Source organism: Ambystoma mexicanum, chromosome 10, assembly GCF_040938575.1.
Source record: "Ambystoma mexicanum isolate Mex_15411 chromosome 10, UKY_AmexF1_1, whole genome shotgun sequence".
Taxonomy (NCBI): Eukaryota; Metazoa; Chordata; class Amphibia; order Caudata; family Ambystomatidae; genus Ambystoma; species Ambystoma mexicanum.
In genome coordinates, this window is record NC_090932.1 from 77,683,344 (window position 1) to 77,708,131 (window position 24,788).

At 46.3% G+C, this 24,788-nt stretch overlaps 1 protein-coding gene across 2 annotated transcripts in view; it reads left to right on the forward strand.

Moving 5' to 3' along the window:
• Positions 1-24,469, forward strand: part of ECEL1 (endothelin converting enzyme like 1) — a 435,867-nt gene extending 411,398 nt beyond the window's left edge. For both annotated transcript variants that reach the window (XM_069617545.1, XM_069617544.1), the window contains one exon: positions 20,864-24,469. In XM_069617545.1, the coding sequence (XP_069473646.1) occupies positions 20,864-20,963 (100 nt within the window). In that variant the 3' untranslated portion in view covers positions 20,964-24,469. The remainder of the gene's footprint in view (positions 1-20,863) is intronic.
• The last annotated feature ends 319 nt before the right edge of the window (positions 24,470-24,788 follow it).

Here is a 24,788-nt window from a genome sequence, read left to right on the forward strand (position 1 = left end):
CATCCTCTCAAAGAAGAAGGCCTATATCGAAGCCTACATCTTTGGGGCCATTAACAATATGGCTGAACTGTTCCAAATCTGCAAGGAACTCGCCAATCCTTCTGCAGTCTCCACTTTCTGCATTCCTTGACCCTCTGCACTGCACTGCCCTCCCAGTTCATAATCAAAACTCAGGACATCCTGTCCTCACTCTCCTCTACACCCCTCCCAACTCCCTCAGATGCTCTCAGGCCTCCCTTGCCCCCCCTCTCCTCTTCCCTCCTTTTCTCTTATTTCTCACCCAAAGAACCGGATGAGATCACTAGACAAGTCCTCTCTATGAAAGACTCCTGCAAACAGGTGCTCCCCTGCTCCCCCAGAACCATCAAGGGCAACATTGCCTCCCTTCCACCAGCCCTGGCTTATTTCTGCCATCACTCCTTTGACACTGGCTCCATTATGCTACCCCTCAGCACTCTCTTGTGCACTCCCTCCTCAAAAAAACCTTCTGCTGGCCCTCCTGCCCCGCTAACTACCACCCTATCTTCATTGCCCCCTTCCTAGGCAAACATTTCGAGAAGCTTGCCATCTCCTAACTAATCCCCCAACTGAATCTGTTGGTTGTCTCCAGGACCACCAGTCTGGCTTCAGAGCAGCCAGAGGCATGGAAGCTGCACTCCTGAACACCCGTGAAGACTTGCTATCAAATCTGGACTCCAACTCTCCTTCCGTTCTCCTCCTTCTTGATCTGTCCTCTGCCTTTGATACGGTCAATCATTCCACCCTTATATATCGGCTCCATGATACCCTTGGCATCACGGACGTGGCACTGGACTGACTGGTTGTCCTCCTTCCTCTCTGCCCGACCTTCCCAGGTTCAACTCGGCCCTTTTCTCTACTCTATCACACTCTCCACCGGCGATGTCCCTCAGGGATCTATCCTCTCGCCGTGGCTTTTCAATATCTACCTTGCCCCTCAGGCCCACTCGATCTCTGCCTTCTCTCCTCACTTCTAGTGTTATGCAGACGACTCGCAGCTCTCCCTCAAGCTTCCCTCCACTTCTTCCTCCCTCATTCCCGACTGTCTGGCTGCTATTCTGGCATGGTGCACTGCTAACAATCTTTGCCTTAATGCCAGTAAGATTGAGATCCTTTTCTTTGGGACCCCAGGTCCCTTCTTCCCTCTGGCCGCCCCCCCATGTGTCACCTCCCCTCAGCCCGCACTTCAGTACTGTACACCAGGCCTTTCACTTCTGGAAACTGCATGAGCACTTCAGTACTGTGCACCAGGCCTTTCACTTCTGGATACTGCATGAGCACTTCAGTATAGTACCCAGGACCTTCCACTTCTGGATACTGCATGAGCACTTCAGTACTGTACACCAGGCCTTTCACTTCTGGATACTTCATGAGCACTTCAGTACAGTACACCAGGCCTTCCACTTCGGAGACTGTATGAACACTTCAGTAAAGTACCCCAGGCCTTTCACTTCTCGAAACTGCATGAGCACTTCAGTACTGTACAGCAGGCCTTTCACTTCTGGATACTGCATGAGCACTTCAGTATAGTACCCAGGACCTTCCACTTCTGGAGACTGCATGAGCACTTCAGTACAGTACCCCAGGCCTTTCACTTCTGGAGACTGCATGAGCACTTCAGTACAGTACCCCAGGCCTTTCACTGTGGAGACTGCGTGAGCACTTCAGTACAGTACCCCAGGCCTTTCACTTCTGGAGACTGCATGAGCACTTCAGTAAAGTACCCCAGGCCTTTCACTTCTGGAGACTGCATGAGCACATCAGTATAGTACCCCAGGCCTTTCACTTCTGGAGACTGCATGAGCACTTAAGTACAGTACCCCAAGCCTTTCACTTCTGGAGACTGCATGAGCACTTAAGTACAGTACCCTAGGCCTTTCACTGTGGAGACTGCATGAGCACTTAAGTACAGTACCCCAGGCCTTTCACTTCTGGAGACTTCATGAGCACTTCAGTAAAGTACCCCAGGCCTTTCACTTCTGGAGACTGCATGAGCACTTCAGTATAGTACCCCAGGCCTTTCACTTCTGGAGACTGCATGAGCACTTCAGTACAGTACCCTAAGCCTTTCACTTCTGGAGACTGCATGAGCACTTCAGTATAGTACCCCAGGCCTTTCACTTCTGGAGACTGCATGTGCACTTCAGTACAGTACCCTAAGCCTTTCACTTCTGGAGACTGCATGAGCACTTCAGTATAGTACCCCAGGCCTTTCACTTCTGGAGACTGCATGAGCACTTCAGCACAGTGCTCCAGGCCTTTCACTTCTGGAGACTGCATGAGCACTTCAGTACAGTACCCCAGACCTTCCACTTCTGGAGACTGCATGAGCACTTCAGTACAGTGCCCCATGCCTTTCACTTCTGGAGACTGCATGAGCACTTCAGTACAGTACCCCAGGCCTTCCACTTCTGGAGACTGCATGAGCACTTCAGTACAGTACCCTAGGCCTTTCACTTCTGGAGACTGCATGAGCACTTCAGTACAATACCCCCAGGCCTTTCACTTCTGGAGACTGCATGAGCACTTAAGTACAGTACCCCAGGCCTTTCACTTCTGGAGACTGCATGAGCACTTAAGTACAGTACCCCAGACCTTTCACTTCCGAAGAGTGCATGAGCACCTCAGTACAGTACCCCAGGCCTTCCACTTCTGGAGACTACATGAGCACTTAAGTACAGTGCCCTAAACATAACAGACCTGACAAGCACTTTGGAACTTAAGTGCAGTAGACCAGCAGTGTCATTTCTCGAGATCTTGTGAGCACCTAATCACACTGCCCCAGCCATACCAATTATTTAGTCTCTCTGAGCACTTACGTACTGTACCCCAACATTGCCAGCCCTGGAGAACTCCTGAGAAGTGCGATACCACGCTGTGATGCTGGAAATGTTTTTGGAGGGGCAGGGCCTCCTCGTCCTTGTCCCACTACTTCTCTGTTGGTGTTTTCTGCACAGGGGTTCAGTTTGGACCCCTGGAAGTGCAGCTCTTCATCTTTTCCTTTGGGTGAACAATACCCATGGGATACCCTTATGGACCCATGGCTAGGGGTACACCATGGTGCCCCTAGTGTATGTTTTTAGGTCACCTGTGTATTGCCCACAGATCAGGATATGGGCTGGTGGCAAATACATGCTGACTTCACAGTGGCTCTGGGTATCTCCATTTCTGAGCTTCCCAGGCCCTGCCATAGGATTGAAGGGATTCCTACACAGAGGCAAGATGGCCACTGTAGCCTCTTGATTTATTTATTTCAGTTCTTATAAAGTGCTGCTCACCCAAAGGTCTCGGAGCGCATTACATAAAGACTCACAAGAACAAACACAATCAGACTACAAACTCTTAGTCAAGTCCTTTGTTGAACAGGAAGGTCTTAAGGTCCTTTTCAAACTTCGTAAGAAAAGAGGTGTCGTGCAAAGTGCACAAAAGCTTGTTCCAAGCCTGCGGTGCCCAGTCATCAAACCCTGTGGCACCAGATCTCACCAGCTTGAAGCGTGGTTGAGTGAGGCAAATACCCTTATTTGAGTGTACCACTCTCACAGGAGTTTTAATATGTATCCTGTCGTTCAAATATTGTGGAGCAGGTCCAGTGATGCATTTATGTGTTAACGGTAGGACTTTGTGCTGTATATGATGTTGTGCGAGTGAAGGGAGCGCCTCAATGATGTCACTTGCTCTAAACGATGAATGGCCCTCACTGCACCATTTTGTAAGATCTGTAGTAATTTGCTTATTTTATCTTTTGATGTGGCTTCAAATAAACTATTGCAGTAGTGAAGACAGGAATTGATCAGGGCTGTTCCTAGGACCGCCCCCTGCTTTCCATAGGTATAAAAGGGCTTATTTGGCGCAGCAATTTGTTTATATATGAGCATGAAGACCTAAGTGAACCCATCTTCATCTGCACGTCCATGAAGACCCCCAATGAGAGTAACTGGGTGACCTTTTTTTTATCCTGGGCCCGGAGCCAACAATGAGAAGCTTTTTTTTTTATTGCCATTCAGGGCGAGTGAGTTACTTGCCTTCCAAAGCTGCACGGTCAAATAAATCTCATTTATAGCTTTAGAATCATCAGTAAAAGTACCAGTCAATGGGCCTGATCATGAGTTGAGTACTAACCATTACTACCCATTACCCCTTGGGTCCATTGGGGGGAGCCCAGGAAGTCCACCAGCATCATCCAAGGTCCAGAGTGTGTGTGGCCGCTGGGAAGACATATTTCTGAGTATCACCCAGAAGAGAGGATACCCTGGCATAATACTGCCTGATGCCGGAGCTTGTCAAGTTCCAACAACCTGAAGACATCTTCCAGGGGCACTGCAGCCCTCGACATCTGTCCACATTTCAATGGCTGAGGGAGTCTAGTGTCTACGCCTGCAGAGAAGTGCCTGCCTGAGGTTTACCCGCCATTCTGAACTGAAGATCGAGTCCAGACTTGGTGGAGGTCTGCAGAGCAGTCCAGTGCTCAGGTCCAACTCACCAGGAGCCATCCTGTCACACGTGCTGCCGCTGCATCACTGAAAAACCGAACAGCAACAAACCACAAACAAAATCGACCCGACATCTACTTCTGCCACTGCACCCACCGCCATTGAAAGTCATCGGCAGAAACCAAAGAACATATCTTCTCTCCCAAGCCTTGTTGAGGAACACAGCAAGTTTTATCTCTGTGGGACATCTACAGCCAGCATAACAACCTGTCCAAGGAGTCTACCATGACAGATCTTCACTGCTGCCTTTCTGACACGGCTCAATTCCCTTCTCCTACTCGACAACAACGTCCCAGCGACTCCTTCTTGCAGCGCGGGTCTGTCCTCAAGGGGCATTGACGAGTGAAAACCACTTCGCCCTCCAGGGCACCAAGGTACTGTGATGAGGAAGAGCATCTTCCATCCTCAGGGTTCATCCAAGGATCCCAAATTCATCTTGGATCCTGTTCTCTTGAGGCTTCCCAGGTACTTAGGGGTGTTGGGTTATTTAGAAACAAAAGCAGGCAGTTACTGAACATCTATGGACTGGGCTGTATATACAAAGTAAAGTACAACTAACTGTTCACTGCATTTCTACATCAATGTCTATGAGGTTAAACATTGCCTAATAATATAATGCATTTTAATAACTGTCAGCAGTTGGTGCATTACAACTGATTATAATGGTACGACATAGAACGGTATACATTGAGTTAAACGAGTTGATTAGATTTCTGATTACAAAGTGAATCTTATTTATTTGTATATGTCCACCTGACTTTTTATCCTTCAATAAAATAAGTGTGTTAGCAAATAACAGAGTGTGGACATTCCATCGGGGAGGGGCGTGGGGATTCACTGTACCTAAGACCCGGCCTGCATGACCTCCCTTGAGTCTCAGCCTTGGCTGAGAGCTTTGGCTGGGGTGCCTCTACTCCACCCATGGAGTGGGTAGTAGTACAGACACCCCCTCCAGTCTTCACACGTGCGTCAGGCAACACCTAGCAATCTATGGAAAATACAGGTGTAATATGACAGGTGTGCCATCCGCCGGAGAATACCCCGGCGTATCAGGTGCAAATCCCACCCCTGCTGCCTCCTGTAGAATCCCTCTGCTTTAAGGGTTTATAATAATAATTAGGGTAGTTATTGAATGCGCACCTAGCTTTGGGAAGTAACCGCGTGCTTTACAGGTCACACAGGGAAGTACACAGCGAGGGAGGCAGATCGCAAGGGATCAATACAAGGTAACAGGGATCGGATTATGGAGAGGGGGAGGGTGGTCGATTCGCAAGCAAGGGTTCTACAAGTAAGCAGGGGAGGAGATCACCCAGTCTCAGGCTAGGTGGAGAATGGAGGGGCGATATCCAAGATTGCAATATCCAAGCCTTCACTCTTCTAAAACATCCCAGAGCTACTCTCCCACAAAGATCCCCTGCCCTCTGATGTCGCATCATTGGTGCTGCAAGTGCAATACTCAGTCTTAGCCACTACTGGGAATCTGTGGCAACCTCCCTTTATGACCCTTTACACTCTATGAGCGCCATTGCTGCATTCCCTAATCCTTCTGCCTCCCCCCCTATACTCTCAAGGAAGTGCATGTGCTGCATAACATCGATATCTACCCCCGAAGTGCCAGAATGGCATATGTACTGACTTACCCATGGCACTCCAGTTTAATACTAGAGCATTTTAGTACCAGTGTGCCCGGCGTGCCCGTTTTGCATAACTCTCGGTAGTGCAGCCACAGTGTCCCAAGTCCTGTCCAAACCTGAACACTCCTCTGTTGAACGGTGTGTGTGGCCAAGTCCATCCAGCCGCTTGGGATTTCCGAAATACATTGCTAGGAGTAGAGGAGGATAGCACAGGGGCAACGCGCTGGTCTTGGAAGCAAGACCACAGGTTTGAATCCCGGATCCACGTTTAGAAACCGAACTCAGGTGTGGTATTAGGCATGTTATAAAAAAAAACAAATAAATACATTAAATAAATGCACCCATGCCGCCCCAGTTACATTACTAGGAGTAGGGGGGTATCGTCATCATGAAAACCCTGAATACCCGGGTATTACAGATGCGCACCTATCAGATGCACTTATACCAATCCTGATACCTTACTAGGAGTAGAGTATCATCATCATGCTCTCCCAGAAGAATACCCGGGCAGTGCAGAAGCATTTAACCACTCCTAATACATTACTAATACCAATCCTGATATGCCGATCTTCCGGATCCCCCAAAATTCAGTGATGCAGGTACAGTAGTGCAGGTACAGTAGTGCAGCCATTTACCATCTAGAGGAATCCCATAATGCAGTGCTGCAGGTACAGCAGTGCAGCCATTTACCATCTAGAGGAATCCCATAATGCAGTGCTACAGGTACAGCAGTGCAGCCCTGTATGATCTAGAGCATGGGTGCACAACATACGGCCCGCGGGCCAGTTGCGGCCCGCCATGCTCTTTTGTCCGGCCCGCGAGGCACAAAGACTTTCCTAATGGAGGGCGGCCCGCGGCCGCCCTCCATTAGGAAAGTCTTTGTTGTCTTCCGGGCCGGACAAAACACTGGCCCTCATTGGCTCAGCAAACACACGCATTACGTCGCTCCTACGAGCCACGTAATGCGTGTGTGCTGCACCAATGGAGTGCCAGCACTACGGCTGGCGTGGTCCATAAGGCTTGATGCCGGAAGGCATTTCAGCCTTGGACCACGCCAGCCGTAGTACGAGTCCAGCGTTCCTGCTTACCTGCCTGCCTTCCAGCACGTCTCCGGTAAATGGTCTGTTTGTGTATGTGTGTCGGGTCTGTTTTGCTTTGTGTGTGTATGTTGCGAGGGGGTGTCGGATGTTTGGATTTTAATGTTTTTTGTGTGTATGTTGCGAGGGGGTGTCGGATGTGTGTCGGATGTTTGGATTTTAATGTTTTTTGTGTGTATGTTAAGATGCGGGGGTGGGGGGGTGTCGGATGTGTGTCGGATGTTTGGATCTGAATGTATTTTGTGTGTATGTTGAGATGTGGGGGTGGGGGGGTGTTGGATGTGTGTCGGATGTTTGGATTTAAATGTATTTTGTGTGTATGTTGAGATGCGGGGGTGGGGGGTGTCGGATGTGTGTCGGATGTTTGGATCTGAATGTATTTTGTGTGTATGTTGAGATGTGGGGGTGGGGGGGTGTCGGATGTGTGTCGGATGTTTGGATCTGAATGTATTTTGTGTGTATGTTGAGATGTGGGGGTGGGGGGGTGTTGGATGTGTGTCGGATGTTTGGATTTAAATGTATTTTGTGTGTATGTTGAGATGTGGGGGTGGGGGGGTGTTGGATGTGTGTCGGATGTTTGGATTTAAATGTATTTTGTGTGTATGTTGAGATGCAGGGGTGGGGGGGTGTTGGATGTGTGTCGGATGTTTGGATTTGAATGCATTTTGTGTGTATGTTGAGATGCGGGGTGGGGGGGTGTTGGGTGTGTGTGGGGGGTGGGGGTTTGGGTCTGTATGTTTGCATGTTTGAGAGTGTGCTGAGTTGGGGGGTGGGGGTTCGGGTCTGGTTGGGTGCTTGTGTGTGTGTGCTGATTTGGGGGGTGGGGGTTTGGAGTTGGGGGGGTGGGGGGTTCGGGTCTGTATGGGTGCATGTTTGTGTGTGTGCTGAGTTGGGGGGTGGGGGTTCGGGTCTGTGTGTGTGCTGAGTTGGGGGGTGGGGGTTTGGGTCTGTATGTTTGCATGTTTGTGTGTGTGCTGAGTTGGGGGGTGGGGGTTCGGGTCTGGTTGGGTGCGTGTGTGTGTGTGCTGATTTGGGGGGTGGGGGTTTGGAGTTGGGGGGGTGGGGGGTTCGGGTCTGTATGGGTGCATGTTTGAGAGTGTGCTGAGTTGGGGGGTGGGGGTTCGGGTCTGGTTGGGTGCTTGTGTGTGTGTGCTGATTTGGGGGGTGGGGGTTTGGAGTTGGGGGGTGGGGGGTTCGGGTCTGTATGGGTGCATGTTTGAGAGTGTGCTAAGTTGGGGGGTGGGGGTTCGGGTCTGGTTGGGTGCGTGTGTGTGTGTGCTGATTTGGGGGTGGGGGTTTGGAGTTGGGGGGGTGGGGGGTTCGGGTCTGTATGGGTGCATGTTTGTGTGTGTGCTGAGTTGGGGGGTGGGGGTTTGGGTCTGTGTGTGTGCTGAGTTGGGGGGTGGGGGTTTGGGTCTGTATGTTTGCATATTTGTGTGTGTGCTGAGTTGGGGGGTGGGGGTTCGGGTCTGGTTGGGCGTGTGTGTGTGTGTGCTGATTTGGGGGGTGGGGGTTTGGAGTTGGGTGGGGGTGGGGGGTTCGGGTCTGTATGGGACATGGGGCATAATGTTTGGTTGGGGGTGAGGGAGCCATGGGGCATAGTGTTTGGTTGGGGGTCAGGGGGCCATGGAGCATAGTGTTTGGTTGGGGGTGAGGGACATGGGGCATAATGTTTGGTTGAGGGTGAGGGGGCCATGGGGCATAGTGTTTGGTTGGGGGTGAGGGACATGGGGCATAGTGTTTGGTTGGGGGTGAGGGTGCCATGGGGCATAATGTTTGGTTGGGGGTGAGGGAGCCATGGGGCATAATGTTTGGTTGGGGGTGAGGGAGCCATGGGGCATAGTGTTTGGTTGGGGGTGAGGGTGCCATGGGGCATAGTGTTTGGTTGGGGGTGACGGGGCCATGGAGCATAGTGTTTGGTTGGGGGTGAGGGACATGGGGCATAATGTTTGGTTGGGGGTGAGGGAGCCATGGGGCATAGTGTTTGGTTGGGGGTGAGGGAGCCATGGGGCATAATGTTTGGTTGGGGGTGAGGGAGTCATGGGGCATAGTGTTTGGTTGGGGGTGAGGGGGCCAAGGGGCATAGTGTTTGGTTGGGGGTGAGGGACATGGGGCATAGTGTTGCACTCCAAGAGTGAACCCAATAATAAAGCTAAAACAGGCACAGTTGGGAGATGTTCATCTTTGGCTTTTTGAGGAAACCTGACTCAACGAAGGCCATACTCCTCTTGGGCAACCCAAACAGCAAACTATAGCAGTCCAAAATGACGGCATGTCCAATCTCGGGTCAATAAAATATATATAAGTTAACTAAACATGCGAGATACAATAACTAAATAGAAATAAATTATAACAATGGAAAATGTGTAGTACAAAATGTAAGTTTGAAATGCAAATAAAAATCGTTACCCCTCAAAAACATTATTTTTCCATGTGTTTAGTAGAAATTGGGGGTTTAAAAAGCCTCCTGCCACGCCCCGCCTACAGCCCCGCCCACATTTACTTTTCGGCCCACTATAGCCCTCATGTAAGGTACTTTCGGCCCTCTGTCAAAATCAGTTGTGCACCCCTGATCTAGAGGAATCCCATTATGCAGTGCTACAGGTACAGCAGTGCAGCCCTGTATGATCCAGAGGAATCCCATAATGCAGTGCTACAGGTACAGCAGTGCAGCCCTGTATGATCTAGAGGAATCCCATAATGCAGTGCTACAGGTACAGTAGTGCAGCCATTTACCATGTCGAGGAATCCCATAATGTAGTGCTACAGGTACAGCAGTGCAGCCCTGTATGATCTAGAGGAATCCCATAATGCAGTGCTACAGGTACAGCAGCGCAGCCCTGTATGATCTAGAGGAATCCCATAATGCAGTGCTACAGGTACAGCAGTGCAGCCATTTACCATCTAGAGGAATCCCATAATGCAGTGCTACAGGTACAGCAATGCAGCCCTGTATGATCTAGAGGAATCCCATAATGCAGTGCTACAGGTACAGTAGTGCAGCCATTTACCATCTAGAGGAATCCCATAATGCAAGTACTGTAGTGCAGCCATTTACCATCTAGAGGAATCCCATAATGCAGTGCTGCAGGTACTGTAGTGCAGCCATTTACCATCTAGAGGAATCCCATAATGCAGTGCTACAGGTACAGCAGTGCAGCCCTGTATGATCTAGAGGAATCCCATAATGCAGTGCTACAGGTACAGTAGTGCAGCCCTGTATGATCTAGATGAATCCCATAATGCAGTGCTACAGGTACAGCAGTGCAGCCCTGTATGATCTAGAGGAAACCCATAATGCAGTGCTACAGGTACAGCAGTGCAGTCCTGTATGATCTAGAGGAATCCCATAATGCAGTGCTACAGGTACAGCAGTGCAGCCCTGTATGATCTAGAGGAATTCCATAATGCAGTGCTACAGGTACAGTAGTGCAGCCATTTACCATGTCGAGGAATCCCATAATGCAGTGCTACAGGTACAGTAGTGCAGCCATTTACCATCTAGAGTTATCCCATAATGCAGTGCTACAGGTACAGTAGTGCAGCCATTTACCATCTAGAGTTATCCCATAATGCAGTGCTACAGGTACACTAGTGCAGCCATTTACCATCTAGAGCAAGGTTGTCCAACGTACAGCCCGCGGGCCACAATGCGGCCCTCCGAGCCATTTCATGTGGCCCACGAGGCCATAGCCTGGTTTATTTATTTATTTGCTTGATGTTTGTCGAGTCCGTGGACCCGATTAATTAATGCATTTCTGCAATGCTGGGTCCGATCAGCATTGCGGAAATAAATAAATTAATCAGGTCCACGGACCCGACAAACATTGAGCAAATAAATAAATAAACCTGGCTGTGGCAGAGCACTGTTACTGCCTCTGGTGCCCCCCTTCGGGGGGGCACCAGAGGCAGTACAAGCCATGGCCTGGTTTATTTATTTATTTTTTCAATGTCGTTGGGTCCGTGGACCCGAATTCTGGGCCGTGGCGGAGGACTGTTACTGCCTCTGGTGCCCCGGGGGCACCAGAGGCAGTCACAGGCCATGGCTAGTTTATTTATTAATTTGTATGGGTGTGGATGTCCTGTGAGTGCGCTGCTTTCCCTATGTTGCCAACCTCTGAACCCTGAAAAGTAGATGTATGCATGCTTGACATGCGGCCAACTTTGCACCAGACCTGCAGATGAACTTAACTGGTCTGCTGTTAAATCTCTGTTACCAGTTAAATGGTATCCACTACCGAATAATCGCTCATTTTACTATAGCCAATATGATAGCTCAGTGGGTTGAGCGCTCACTGCTGCGATGTGTGTGCTTTCAGCTTTCAGCATTACATTTAACTTCTCTATGCTGTGGAATGCTTTGTACTCCTTCAGGATATTTGGCGCACGCCGATGCCTCTTCAGGCATAGTATGCGGAAAGGTGCTTTCTCTGAAATCATCCTGAGATACACAGAGTGTATTGTTCAATACAAGTTCCTTTTCAGCCGAAAGATGGATTTGATTCTCCTCTTCTGACCCTGTTCTGCTATTCCTTCCTCTTATTGTCGCACATCCTATGAGAATAAGGGCCAGCATTCATCTCTTGCTATCTGAATTGGTTCTGTTTGCTTCAAATGTTTTCCATTAATTTAGTTTGGTGTTTGATGGAAAATTGAAAGCTTGCATTGCTAGGCACATTTTTCCCATCGATGCGTCTTTCTACTTAATTTATATGACAAAATCATTGCTAACAAAGTGGCTTGGCGCGTTGTGTAGGGGAGGCATGGTATCACAAGTATAACACGTATACAATAGGTACAATATGAAAAACCTTTATTGAAGTTTTCTCGGGTTGGACAAACTCCTACTTTGCCCTATGACTAAGATGGGAGGAGTGTTCAGTTGGGTTCACCTTTGGGCGATACATTTTCCACATTTTATCTTTTAAATGGGATTATGCTTCTTTCATTACCACAGAAGTAATGAATGTGTATTACAGAGATAAGCTGCCATATGTATTAGGCACACTGCACAGGCAGCATCAATCATTACCACAGAAGTAATGAATGTGTATTACAGAGATAAGCTGCCATATGTATTGGGCACACTGCACAGGCAGCATCAATCATTAACACAGAAGTAATGAATGTGTATTACATAGATAAGCTGCCATATGTATTGGGCACACTGCACAGGCAGCATCAATCATTAACACAGAAGTAATGAATGTGTATTACATAGATAAGCTGCCATATGTATTGGGCACACTGCACAGGCAGCATCAATCATTAACACAGAAGTAATGAATGTGTATTACATAGATAAGCTGCCATATGTATTGGGCACACTGCACAGGCAGCATCAATCATTAACACAGAAGTAATGAATGTGTATTACATAGATAAGCTGCCATATGTATTGGGCACACTGCACAGGCAGCATCAATCATTAACACAGAAGTAATGAATGTGTATTACATAGATAAGCTGCCATATGTATTGGGCACACTGCACAGGCAGCATCAATCATTAACACAGAAGTAATGAATGTGTATTACATAGATAAGCTGCCATATGTATTGGGCACAACACTGCACCGGAAGCATCAATCATTAACACAGAAGTAATGAATGTGTATTACAGAGATAAGCTGCCATATGTATTGAGCACAACACTGCACAGACAGCATCATTCATTATTAGGCACACTGCACAGGCAGCATCAATCATTACCACAGAAGTAATGAATGTGTATTACAGAGATAAGCTGCCATATGTATTAGGCACACTGCACAGGCAGCATCAATCATTACCACAGAAGTAATGAATGTGTATTACAGAGATAAGCTGCCATATGTATTAGGCACACTGCACAGGCAGCATCAATCATTACCACAGAAGTAATGAATGTGTATTACAGAGATAAGCTGCCATATGTATTGGGCACACTGCACAGGCAGCATCAATCATTAACACAGAAGTAATGAATGTGTATTACATAGATAAGCTGCCATATGTATTGGGCACACTGCACAGGCAGCATCAATCATTAACACAGAAGTAATGAATGTGTATTACATAGATAAGCTGCCATATGTATTGGGCACACTGCACAGGCAGCATCAATCATTAACACAGAAGTAATGAATGTGTATTACATAGATAAGCTGCCATATGTATTGGGCACACTGCACAGGCAGCATCAATCATTAACACAGAAGTAATGAATGTGTATTACATAGATAAGCTGCCATATGTATTGGGCACACTGCACAGGCAGCATCAATCATTAACACAGAAGTAATGAATGTGTATTACATAGATAAGCTGCCATATGTATTGGGCACACTGCACAGGCAGCATCAATCATTAACACAGAAGTAATGAATGTGTATTACATAGATAAGCTGCCATATGTATTGGGCACAACACTGCACCGGAAGCATCAATCATTAACACAGAAGTAATGAATGTGTATTACAGAGATAAGCTGCCATATGTATTGAGCACAACACTGCACAGACAGCATCATTCATTAACACAGAAGTAATGAATGTGTATTACAGAGATAAGCTGCCATATGTATTGAGCACAACACTGCACAGACAGCATCATTCATTAACACAGAAGTAATGAATGTGTATTACAGAGATAAGCTGCCATATGTATTGAGCACAACACTGCACAGACAGCATCATTCATTAACACAGAAGTAATGAATGTGTATTACAGAGATAAGCTGCCATATGTATTGAGCACAACACTGCACAGACAGCATCAATCATTAACACAGAAGTAATGAATGTGTATTAGAGAGATAAGCTGCCATATGTATTGGGCACACTGCACAGGCAGCATCAATCATTAACACAGAAGTAATGAATGTGTATTACATAGATAAGCTGCCATATGTATTGGGCACACTGCACAGGCAGCATCAATCATTAACACAGAAGTAATGAATGTGTATTACATAGATAAGCTGCCATATGTATTGGGCACAACACTGCACCGGAAGCATCAATCATTAACACAGAAGTAATGAATGTGTATTACAGAGATAAGCTGCCATATGTATTGAGCACAACACTGCACAGACAGCATCATTCATTAACACAGAAGTAATGAATGTGTATTACAGAGATAAGCTGCCATATGTATTGAGCACAACACTGCACAGACAGCATCATTCATTAACACAGAAGTAATGAATGTGTATTACAGAGATAAGCTGCCATATGTATTGAGCACAACACTGCACAGACAGCATCATTCATTAACACAGAAGTAATGAATGTGTATTACAGAGATAAGCTGCCATATGTATTGGGCACACTGCACAGGCAGCATCAATCATTAACACAGAAGTAATGAATGTGTATTAGAGAGATAAGCTGCCATATGTATTGGGCACACTGCACAGGCAGCATCAATCATTAACACAGAAGTAATGAATGTGTATTAGAGAGATAAGCTGCCATATGTATTGGGCACAACACTGCACCGGAAGCATCAATCATTAACACAGAAGTAATGAATGTGTATTACATAGATAAGCTGCCATATGTATTGGGCACAACACTGCACCAGAAGCATCAATTAACACAGAAGTAATGAATGTGTATTACAGAGATAAGCTGCCATATGTATTGGGCACACTGCACAGGCAGCATCAATCATTAACACAGAAGTAATGAATGTGTATTACATAGATAAGCTGCCATATGTATTGGGCACAACACTGCACCGGAAGCATCAATCATTAACACAGAAGTAATGAATGTGTATTAGAGAGATAAGCTGCCATATGTATTGGGCACAACACTGCACCGGAAGCATCAATCATTAACACAGAAGTAATGAATGTGTATTAGAGAGATAAGCTGCCATATGTATTGGGCACAACACTGCACCGGAAGCATCAATCATTAACACAGAAGTAATGAATGTGTATTAGAGAGATAAGCTGCCATATGTATTGGGCACACTGCACAGGCAGCATCAATCATTAACACAGAAGTAATGAATGTGTATTAGAGAGATAAGCTGCCATATGTATTGGGCACAACACTGCACCGGAAGCATCAATCATTAACACAGAAGTAATGAATGTGTATTACATAGATAAGCTGCCATATGTATTGGGCACAACACTGCACCAGAAGCATCAATTAACACAGAAGTAATGAATGTGTATTACAGAGATAAGCTGCCATATGTATTGGGCACACTGCACAGGCAGCATCAATCATTAACACAGAAGTAATGAATGTCTATTACATAGATAAGCTGCCATATGTATTGGGCACAACACTGCACCGGAAGCATCAATCATTAACACAGAAGTAATGAATGTGTATTAGAGAGATAAGCTGCCATATGTATTGGGCACAACACTGCACCGGAAGCATCAATCATTAACACAGAAGTAATGAATGTGTATTACATAGATAAGCTGCCATATGTATTGGGCACAACACTGCAGCAGAAGCATCAATTAACACAGAAGTAATGAATGTGTATTACAGAGATAAGCTGCCATATGTTTTGGGCACACTACACATGCTCAGGCAGCATCAATCATGCATTGTACAGGACATGTTGGCCTAAATTGGGAACAACCAGCATAGACATGTTGCTACAGAGGCATATTTTGGGCACAACCAGCATGCCAATGTGTTACATCAGTGACAGTGCTGTCTTACACTGTGGACACATTGATCATTAAAATGTGTTGTGCTCTACAATGTTCTTGTCTGCTGTTGGTGATATGGAATGTACATGTTCCCCTTTAGAACTGATTGTAAACCTATGGCTTTTTGGCCACTTTTCCTACTGTAAAATGCACCATTTCAGCTTATATGTGATGCTATTGTGTCAAAGGTCACACACCATCGATTTTGAATATACTGCTTTTGGTGAGGGCGTTGACTTTTGGCTCGCCGGCCCACCGGGAGACAAAAAGTTAAGGCTTCGGCCCCACATTCAAAAAGGTTGGACAAGCCTGATCTAGAGGAATCCCATATTGCATTGCAACAGGCACAGTAGTGCAGCCCTGTAACATCTAGAGAAATACCATTTATTGTTGTATTAATGTATTCGTGTAACGTTATGTAACTCTGCTGTGCACATGATTATGCACCCAGCTACCTGAGGGTTCGGACGCGCTTTATAAATAAACAAACTAAACTAAATAAACTACCATAATGCAGTGCTACAGGTACAGTAGTGCAGCCATTTACCATCTAGAGGAATCCCATAATGCATTGCGACAGGCACAGTAGTGCAGCCCTGTACCATCTAGAGAAATAACATAATGCGGTCCTGCAGGTACTGTAGTGCAGCCATTTACCCTCTAGAGGAAATCCATAATGCAGTGCTACAGGTACAGTAGTGCAGCACTGTACCATCTAGAGAAATCCCATAATGCAGTGGTACAGGTCTGTCGCACTCCCAGCGAATACTTGATCTGTTCAGGGACACAATCCCATTCATGCCAATCCTGACAAAAGCTTAATCACTGCATGTGCAGTGTCGTAGCCCATCCAGTCCTGGAGGAGCTCAGAGCATTGCTGGCAATGCATGTCAATGAAGCACGTGCCTCGGAAGCAGACACTGCACAGGGAACACAGTCAGGGGTAGAAAGTGCATGTCTGCATTCTACAGAGCAGAGTCTGTGTTAAACTGCAGACTATGCCTGCCACCATTTCCCAGCGTGAGGTCTGTATTGCATCATTTCTAGGGGTCAAATCTATGTACTCTAGTTCAACCATAGACTATTTGAGAGTGACATGTGTGCAGACTGCTCATTTTTTGCACAAAATAGCAATTTCATCAACACATATCACCACTAGTTTGGCATAAAAAAAACCTTGTGAAGCGCTGTCTATCATTTACTCAATGACAGTAAATAGCCGCTATCGTTTAGCCACCTCTGCTAAATAGCTGTTGTTTATCATTTATCCACTCCCACTAAATATCAACTGTCTATCATAGCTAAATAGCCACTATCATTTAGCCACTGCCGCTAAATAGCCACTATAATTTAGCCACTGCCGCTAAGTAGCTGCTATCATTTAGCCACTGACGCTAAATATCTGCTATCATTTAGCCACTTCTGCTAAATATCCACTATCATATAGCCACTGCCGCTAAATAGCCACTATCATGTAGCCTCTGCAGCTAAATAGCTATCATTTAGCCACTGATGAATAGCTGCTATCATTTAGCCACTGACGCTAAATATCCACTACCATATAGCCACTGCCGCTAAATAGCCACTATCATTTAGCCGATGCAGCTAAATAGCCACTATCATTTAGCCACTGCCGCTAGATAGCCACTATCATTTATCCACTGATGCTGAATAGCTGCTATCATTTAGCCACTGACGCTAAATATCCACTACCATATAGCCACTGCCGCTAAATAGCCACTATCATTTAGCCGATGCAGCTAAATAGCCACTATCATTTAGCCACTGCCGCTAGATAGCCACTATCATTTATCCACTGATGCTGAATAGCTGCTATCATTTAGCCACTGACGCTAAATATCCACTACCATATAGCCACTGCTGCTAAATAGCCAATATCATTTAGCCACTGCCGCTAGATAGCCACTATCATTTAGCCACTGCCACTAAATAGCTGCTATCATTTAGCCACTGATGCTAAATAGCTGCTATAATTTAGCCACTGCCGCTAAATAGCCACTATCATGTAGCCTCTGCAGCTAAATAGCTACTATCATTTAGCCACTGATGATGAATAGCTGCTATCATTTAGCCACTGACGCTAAATACCCACTACCATATAGCCACTGCCGCTAAATAGCCACTATCATTTAGCCACTGCCGCTAGATAGGCACTATCATTTAGCCACTGACGCCAAATAGCCTGTGTCTATCATTTAGCCATGACCGCTAAGTAGCCGCGCTATATGAAAAAAGAACGGGCTACTTATTCCCCATCTTTATGCATTTCCTTGAGACCTGCTTCAAGATCAACTTTGGAGAATAAGCTACTTCCCATCACCCGCCTGCCTTGAGTAAAGAGATAAGACAACTATTCACATACACATGTATTTTCCTCAAGAGTTACTGTGAACGACCACCAACCTGGGTATCCACAACTTCTTCACTACACACCCCCAAAACATGCTCCTTCTCACAGAAACATTGCTGGAACCAACCCCACCACACATCCATCATGCCAGACAGGCTACACCTCCACCATCTCATCGACCACACAGACCAGCCACACAGGTGGTGGTGGTTTCACCATCATTTACAAAGGCTCACTCACATTCACCAACCCCACCTACCCACCATGCCATGCACATCCTTTGTAGCCCTCTCCCTCGGCTGTCTCTGTCAACCACACTCGGACCCCACAATTATCCACCCCATTTACTACCTCCTAACAAACAACCCCAACTTACGCTCTAAACGGTCTGATTTCACTACAAGCAAACACAGCTCACCTTGCACCCCAAATTCCCCACAGTTATTTCCCACCCAGACAACAATCCCATATTTAACAGCATCTTCACTCCACTCTCCGCCGACAACCTGACCCAACACATTGCCTCCCCCACACAACACAGCTGGCAACCCCCTTTAACTTCTTGGTTTCCTGCCAACACGTGGGTTCCATGCAAAATAAAATCTGGGTATCAAGGTTAGACGACTTTGCCACACTCTTAACATTCAGTCTCGCACACAACATCCCCCCCCCCACCTGCCACACACCCATCCATCCTACCAGTCAATCAAATCAACTGCACGGTGAACACAGCACATGCACCACTCATGCCATCGCCACCTCCCCTCAGCCCTACTCCAATTTTCTCCACAGCAATTACAACACCACCAGCACCCAGGCACCCAGGATAGCCCTCCTCCAAAAACATAACTTTCAAAACGAAGCATGGTTCAATGATGACCTCATCACCATCAAACAAGGGCCAGATTACAGAAACCTTGCATTGGTGCAAGCGCAAAGTTGCAGGATATTAGCACTAGGGCAAAAATTGCCCTATTTCTAAAAACACTGGGACATGTTATAAAACCATGGCACCAGGACAAGTGCAGTTTGTTATGTTACATGCACCAGGTGAAAAAATGCCCTACTGCAAAAAGATCCATTTTCACTGCATTTTTGCAGCAGGGCAGAGTTTGCCCTAGTGCTGATACGGAATGGTATCAGCACTAGGGCAAACTTTGCTCGGGTGAAAAAATGCATCAAAAATCTATCTTTTTTGCACTAGGGCAATTTTTGCCCTAGTGCTTGTAGCAAGCCACGTGGCACTTGACAGGGTGGAATGGGTTTCTAATATATCCCAGTGATTTTAAAGACAGGGCAAACTATGCCCTAGTGCTAATACCGTGCATCTTTGCACTTGCATTGGTGCAAAGTTTCTGTAATCTGGCACCAGGAAGGCACATGCATTGAAAGAGCCTGTCAAAAGCACCAATGTCCCTCCTCCTTGAACCCCCTAAAAAACTGCTGGTTCAAATGCAAGAGGGCACTATGCAGTGCCAAAGGCCCTCAATACTCCCAAGATCTTTAATCCACACTGACTCGCACATAGAAACTTTTTAATGTCATCATCTCCCTGTCTAACGCACCACCCCCACCCTTAGCATGCCGCCATCCACCTCAGTAAGACTAGTTTGACTCAAAAATACACTACACCAGACAAGCCCTCCCTCTGCATACCCAACTCTCTCACCCTCAAACACATGGAACGCACCTGCCCCATTGACCAAGACACACTCATCGCCCTCACAGCCAAAAGTAAAACCAGCTCATTTCGGTATCCGGTAATAATGTCCCCATGAAAAAAGTCATCAGGTTGCCACTCATTTCTTGGGCAATGGTATCTGTTTGTGCCAAATCTTTCCAAAAACTCACAGTAGTGAATATTCTGTTGAATGTATGTTATTGGTCCTCTTGAGTTGATTGTGACGATAATAGTCATCATAAATGGCTCACTCAAAGCCCCTCCTCCTTACCTCTCTGAAAGGATCACCCGCAACCCTTCATCCAGACCCACCAGAACACATATCTCTAACAAGATCTATGTCCCCTCCTTCAAAAGGGTAAAAGCAGGAGGCTCCAGCTTCCAACACCTAGCCCCCAAGAACTGGAATGCCCTCCCCACTGCACTCAGAAATGAAGAATCCTATAATGTCATCCGCAAATTGCTAAAAACCAAATTGTTCAACTAACCATGTCATCCCTATACAACTGACAAGGAGGTTTTTTACTGCCACATTAAGCTGTTCCTCTCCAACAAAGAACACGCACATCTGCTTTTTCTGTATATAATGTATTTATGGTCCCTTTCTGTATTGTACTGACCCACATGTATGTACTAAGCAAACTCTCTGTAACAGCACCACGATGCCTCAGGGCCGCTGTGCACTATACAAATTCAAATAAATAAATAAATAAATGGTTGAACATAGTGGGGCTAGGTGCAGCAGTGAATTATGCGGCTCTCTGTGGATAAATGTGCTGGTGACCTGGGGAACCAAAGCTGTGTATCGTTCATGTCTACTGGCTGTGCACATGTGCTTCTGTATCCTTTCATGCAGCCCACCTCCCCTCACTAACCCTGTCATTCTTTCCTGTACACAGGGTCATCGGCAGCGTCTCCCAATTCGAGGAGTTTGGAAGGGTCTTCCACTGCCCAAAACAGTCTCCAATGAACCCTGTTCACAAGTGCTCTGTGTGGTGACCTGCTCCCGCCTAAACACCTCGTGTAAACACTGGGGGTTCTTGCTTGTGTGTTTTTGACTTTTTCCTATCAGCGGCGCTCCACCAGAACGAAACGACTCCTCGCGTAGTGGGACGTGAGAAGATCACAGACCTAAAGTGCCAATTGTTGCCTATCCTGCCCTGCTAGTCTGGGCCAATGGTGTCTTTGAAGCAATTTCATATGTACTGTATAAAGAGTTGAATCCTGCCAGCAAACCTAGCTAAAACAGCAAGATCCTGGTGGAGTAACGAGCCGGCTTGCCAGTGGCTTCAGCCGCAGTCGCGACTAGACCTGGTGAACTCATTGGACGCTACACAACGGCACTGCGTCCACCACGCTCTGCTCTCCTGCTGCCCCAGTATCAGCATTTTCATGTTCATTTTCACAGGCAAATACTATTAAATGCCTCTGATCGACGCCGCACGGCACGCCACTCCTGCTCAGCGAGAGCATTCCTGAAGCCGGCCAACAGAATGTGCTGAACCGAGCCGAAACATGTGCATAGTTCAAAATACACAAAAAGGCTGGTTTCTAAGCTGTGAAAATGTATGGGCGTGCTACTCACCACAACACGCACTGGGTTCTTATAGTGTTGTTGGTGGAAGAAGCGTCTCATGTCAAGGGGAGATGAGAGTTGAGCCACAATGTTGAGTGTGATTTTGTGTTGTTGTGACAATTGGGCATTGTGACCTTCATCCTGCATCCCCTCGAGGACCGAAGCATGAAAATCGGCCAATCTGCAGAAGCATCAAAGCAGGAGAACTTCTGATGTTCTCCTTGACTGTGTCTTCTACAGAGTGTTAGTAGAAGGAGGAGTGGACCTGTCATTTTGAGCTACAACAAGGAGGACACTGGTATGGGCCCTTCCAGCACTTGCTCCTTTAATTTGTGCCCTAGTTTTGTGATGGGTCTGAGCTCCAAGAGCTATATATTGTCAACCGAAGAAGTTGCCAGGTGACAGCGGAAGACCAGAAGGAGTTCCACCTGGCTGGTTCGATGTCCCGGCTCAGCTTTTAGGGACTAACTTTGATGGTGAGCTGAACAAGGGTCTAATCCCAGAAAACAAGGGAACATGAATGCCTTAAAAGGATGTCCGCTGGTGACCGAAGGCTCTTCTGGTATGTCTGGTCATGCACCCTGAATATTGGTCCTCTTTGGGCAGTATCTGAGGTTCTTGAACATGTGGTCATGCGTTAATGCATTCAGCATCTGTTTGAATAATCCAAGAATTGATGTGGTCTTCAATATGTAGCGCTCCGACACCTAGCATCAAGGGGGTGAGGATGGCTTGAAGAAGCAGAAGGACTCCCGTTAAATTGAGCGCATCCGGTTGTGAGGCCAAAGCCGAATATGGGCAAGCACCTCTCCCCAGAACCCCTCTTTCATCCCCGATAATAACTATGCTTTGTAAATGTCCTATCTGGGAAAAGGCTAGTGTTTGCAAATGTGTGACCCTTATTGGGCAATATCTGTGCTCCTGGTGTGCTTTGGTGTGAGGCAAGGAGAGAGGTATTCAATAGAGAAACATCAAAGGTGCGAATGCTTGTGATGGTGATCAACGCACACACGCACACACTCATGTTCACCAATTGCTGCATCCAATTTGCACCACCGCATTCATGATGCCATGATTCAAAATACAATTGCCTATCAGTTTTTCTCCAAGTATCACAAATCAATATTGTCTTGAGGGTAATTTACACTAAAGTCCACATTACCAAAAAAACGTTTCGGCTCGCTGCTCTTCATCAGGTACCATGTGAACACCAACTTTGGAAATTAGCTGTTGAGTGCTAGAGTGGCTCATATCAATGGGTGTCACACAATCATAAGGATCCAGCCGCTATATTCAATTCGGTCAGTGTGGTATGGGCCTATAGGGGCATCAAAAGATTCCTAGAAATACCGGTTGGAGGAGAAAAAGTCAGTCAAATGCATAGTCACTGATTCTGCAAAATCCCAAATAGCCATTGAAAGTGGCTGTCATGTCTGGAAACACCAAGATTTACTTGCACACAAGACTGGCTCTGTTTCAACGGCATATGGGGTGCAAGCAATCAGGGCCATGATTGCACTCTCTGCTGGGTGCAGATCAGTGTGCAAATTGCAAAATGTTATTGCACCACACTTGGGCATGGAAGATACTCAGGGCACATTTCAAACCTTAGGGTCGTTCCTGGACTCAACATGCTTGTTCTCTTCAAGCATTGACCTTGTTAGACTGATTGCCTCCAGAGTAACATTGATGCTGGGTGTTGCAGCTCAACTTCATCAATGAAGGGTACATTTCATGATTACAAAATACACATAGACCGGTCACAATCAGAACTTCATCGCCCCACAGTCCTAATGTCAACTTTAGACAAAATAGCTGTCTTGTCCTTCCAGGAAAAATAGTTCATCCTTGCCTATTCTACGATACATGTGGATGGCCGAAACTTACTTCCTCTGCATGGTCACCTCCAAACAGAGTTTTGAAAGGCTATGAACGGCCCAAAACATGTACATGTCTAATCGCACATAGACCTGCCACTCTCTCCCCGCCATCTCCCCCCACTGATCACTGTGAAACTTCTCAGAGAAAGCGCACTGAAGCTGTCTCAAGGCCTGAAGTAGTGCTCCACCCTAAAACCCTAAATAAAATAATCAAAATACTACACCGGTTATGTTGTGATGAAAATAGGTGAATAAGCAGATTTTGGAGGATGTAAAATGATTGTGTCGACTTGAGTGAAATTGCATTCTGGGAATGAAAGGGCTTCTCAATAGTTGATATTGTGATTAATGATGTGCTTGAAAGAATTTATTCGAGAAGCACTTTTCCCAGAAGAAGCTGTTCCACCACAGTGTCTCTTCATGAGATTATAAAGAACAAACCCAGATCAAAGATGAAATGACAGAATTTGAGTTTTTCCTATACTTTTAGGTGAAAAACAACCATCAAGATTGGACACCAGAGGCCTGAAGGCCACAGATCCACAAGGGATTGAGGTGGACCCAAAGGGCCCATCTGCAAAGGCAACATCTGATGCCACGCAAGACCTCGCCTCTGGACTGGGAGAACCATATTGACTTTGGCCTCACCCTCTGTCACTGGGTGAAACACGTCTTTGTTTAATTCTGGTCGGAGAATCGTGATTATTCGTTACGCGGGCTTGCATGTTTACTTTCTGAATGTATTGCCCAGTCGTGCTTGACCAGTCCGTGTTTTTGGATCTGGGTGTCGGCTTTCTTAAAGTGGGCGAGGCACAGGCGTGTCTGCGTCAGTTACTTGTGTTGTCCTAAAATGTGGTCACTGCCCCATTAATATTAGTGTCTCATAAAATGGTATATAATAGAAATGCTTCCTTTTTTTCTAGCACAGAATTTGAGTTTACCCAAACAAAATGTAAAAAAGCCTTGGCAAATAAATTAAACAAATAAATGTAAAACAACAAAAATAGCCAAAAATGTATGAACTAAATAAATTTAAATTTTTTCAGAGATTTTGAGTGTTTTATTTGTCCACGTTGGGTTAAGTTGTGGCTGAGGTTTGATATATTGGTAGGTATTGACTACACAGTGAGTACTATATAGATTTACTCAGAAGCCCTTCGATTGCAATATCATCAGGGAGTGAGTGAATATGAGGGGAAGAGATGAGGACAAAAGACAGTGCAGGTCGCGAAATGCAAGACAACAAAAAAAGAACAAATAAGAACTAGCCACTGGATGCGATTATTGCCTCCCATGTGTATCTCTGATGTGCCCAATACAGATACAAAGGAATGCCAGAAACACAACCACAGGAGCCATATTGCAAAA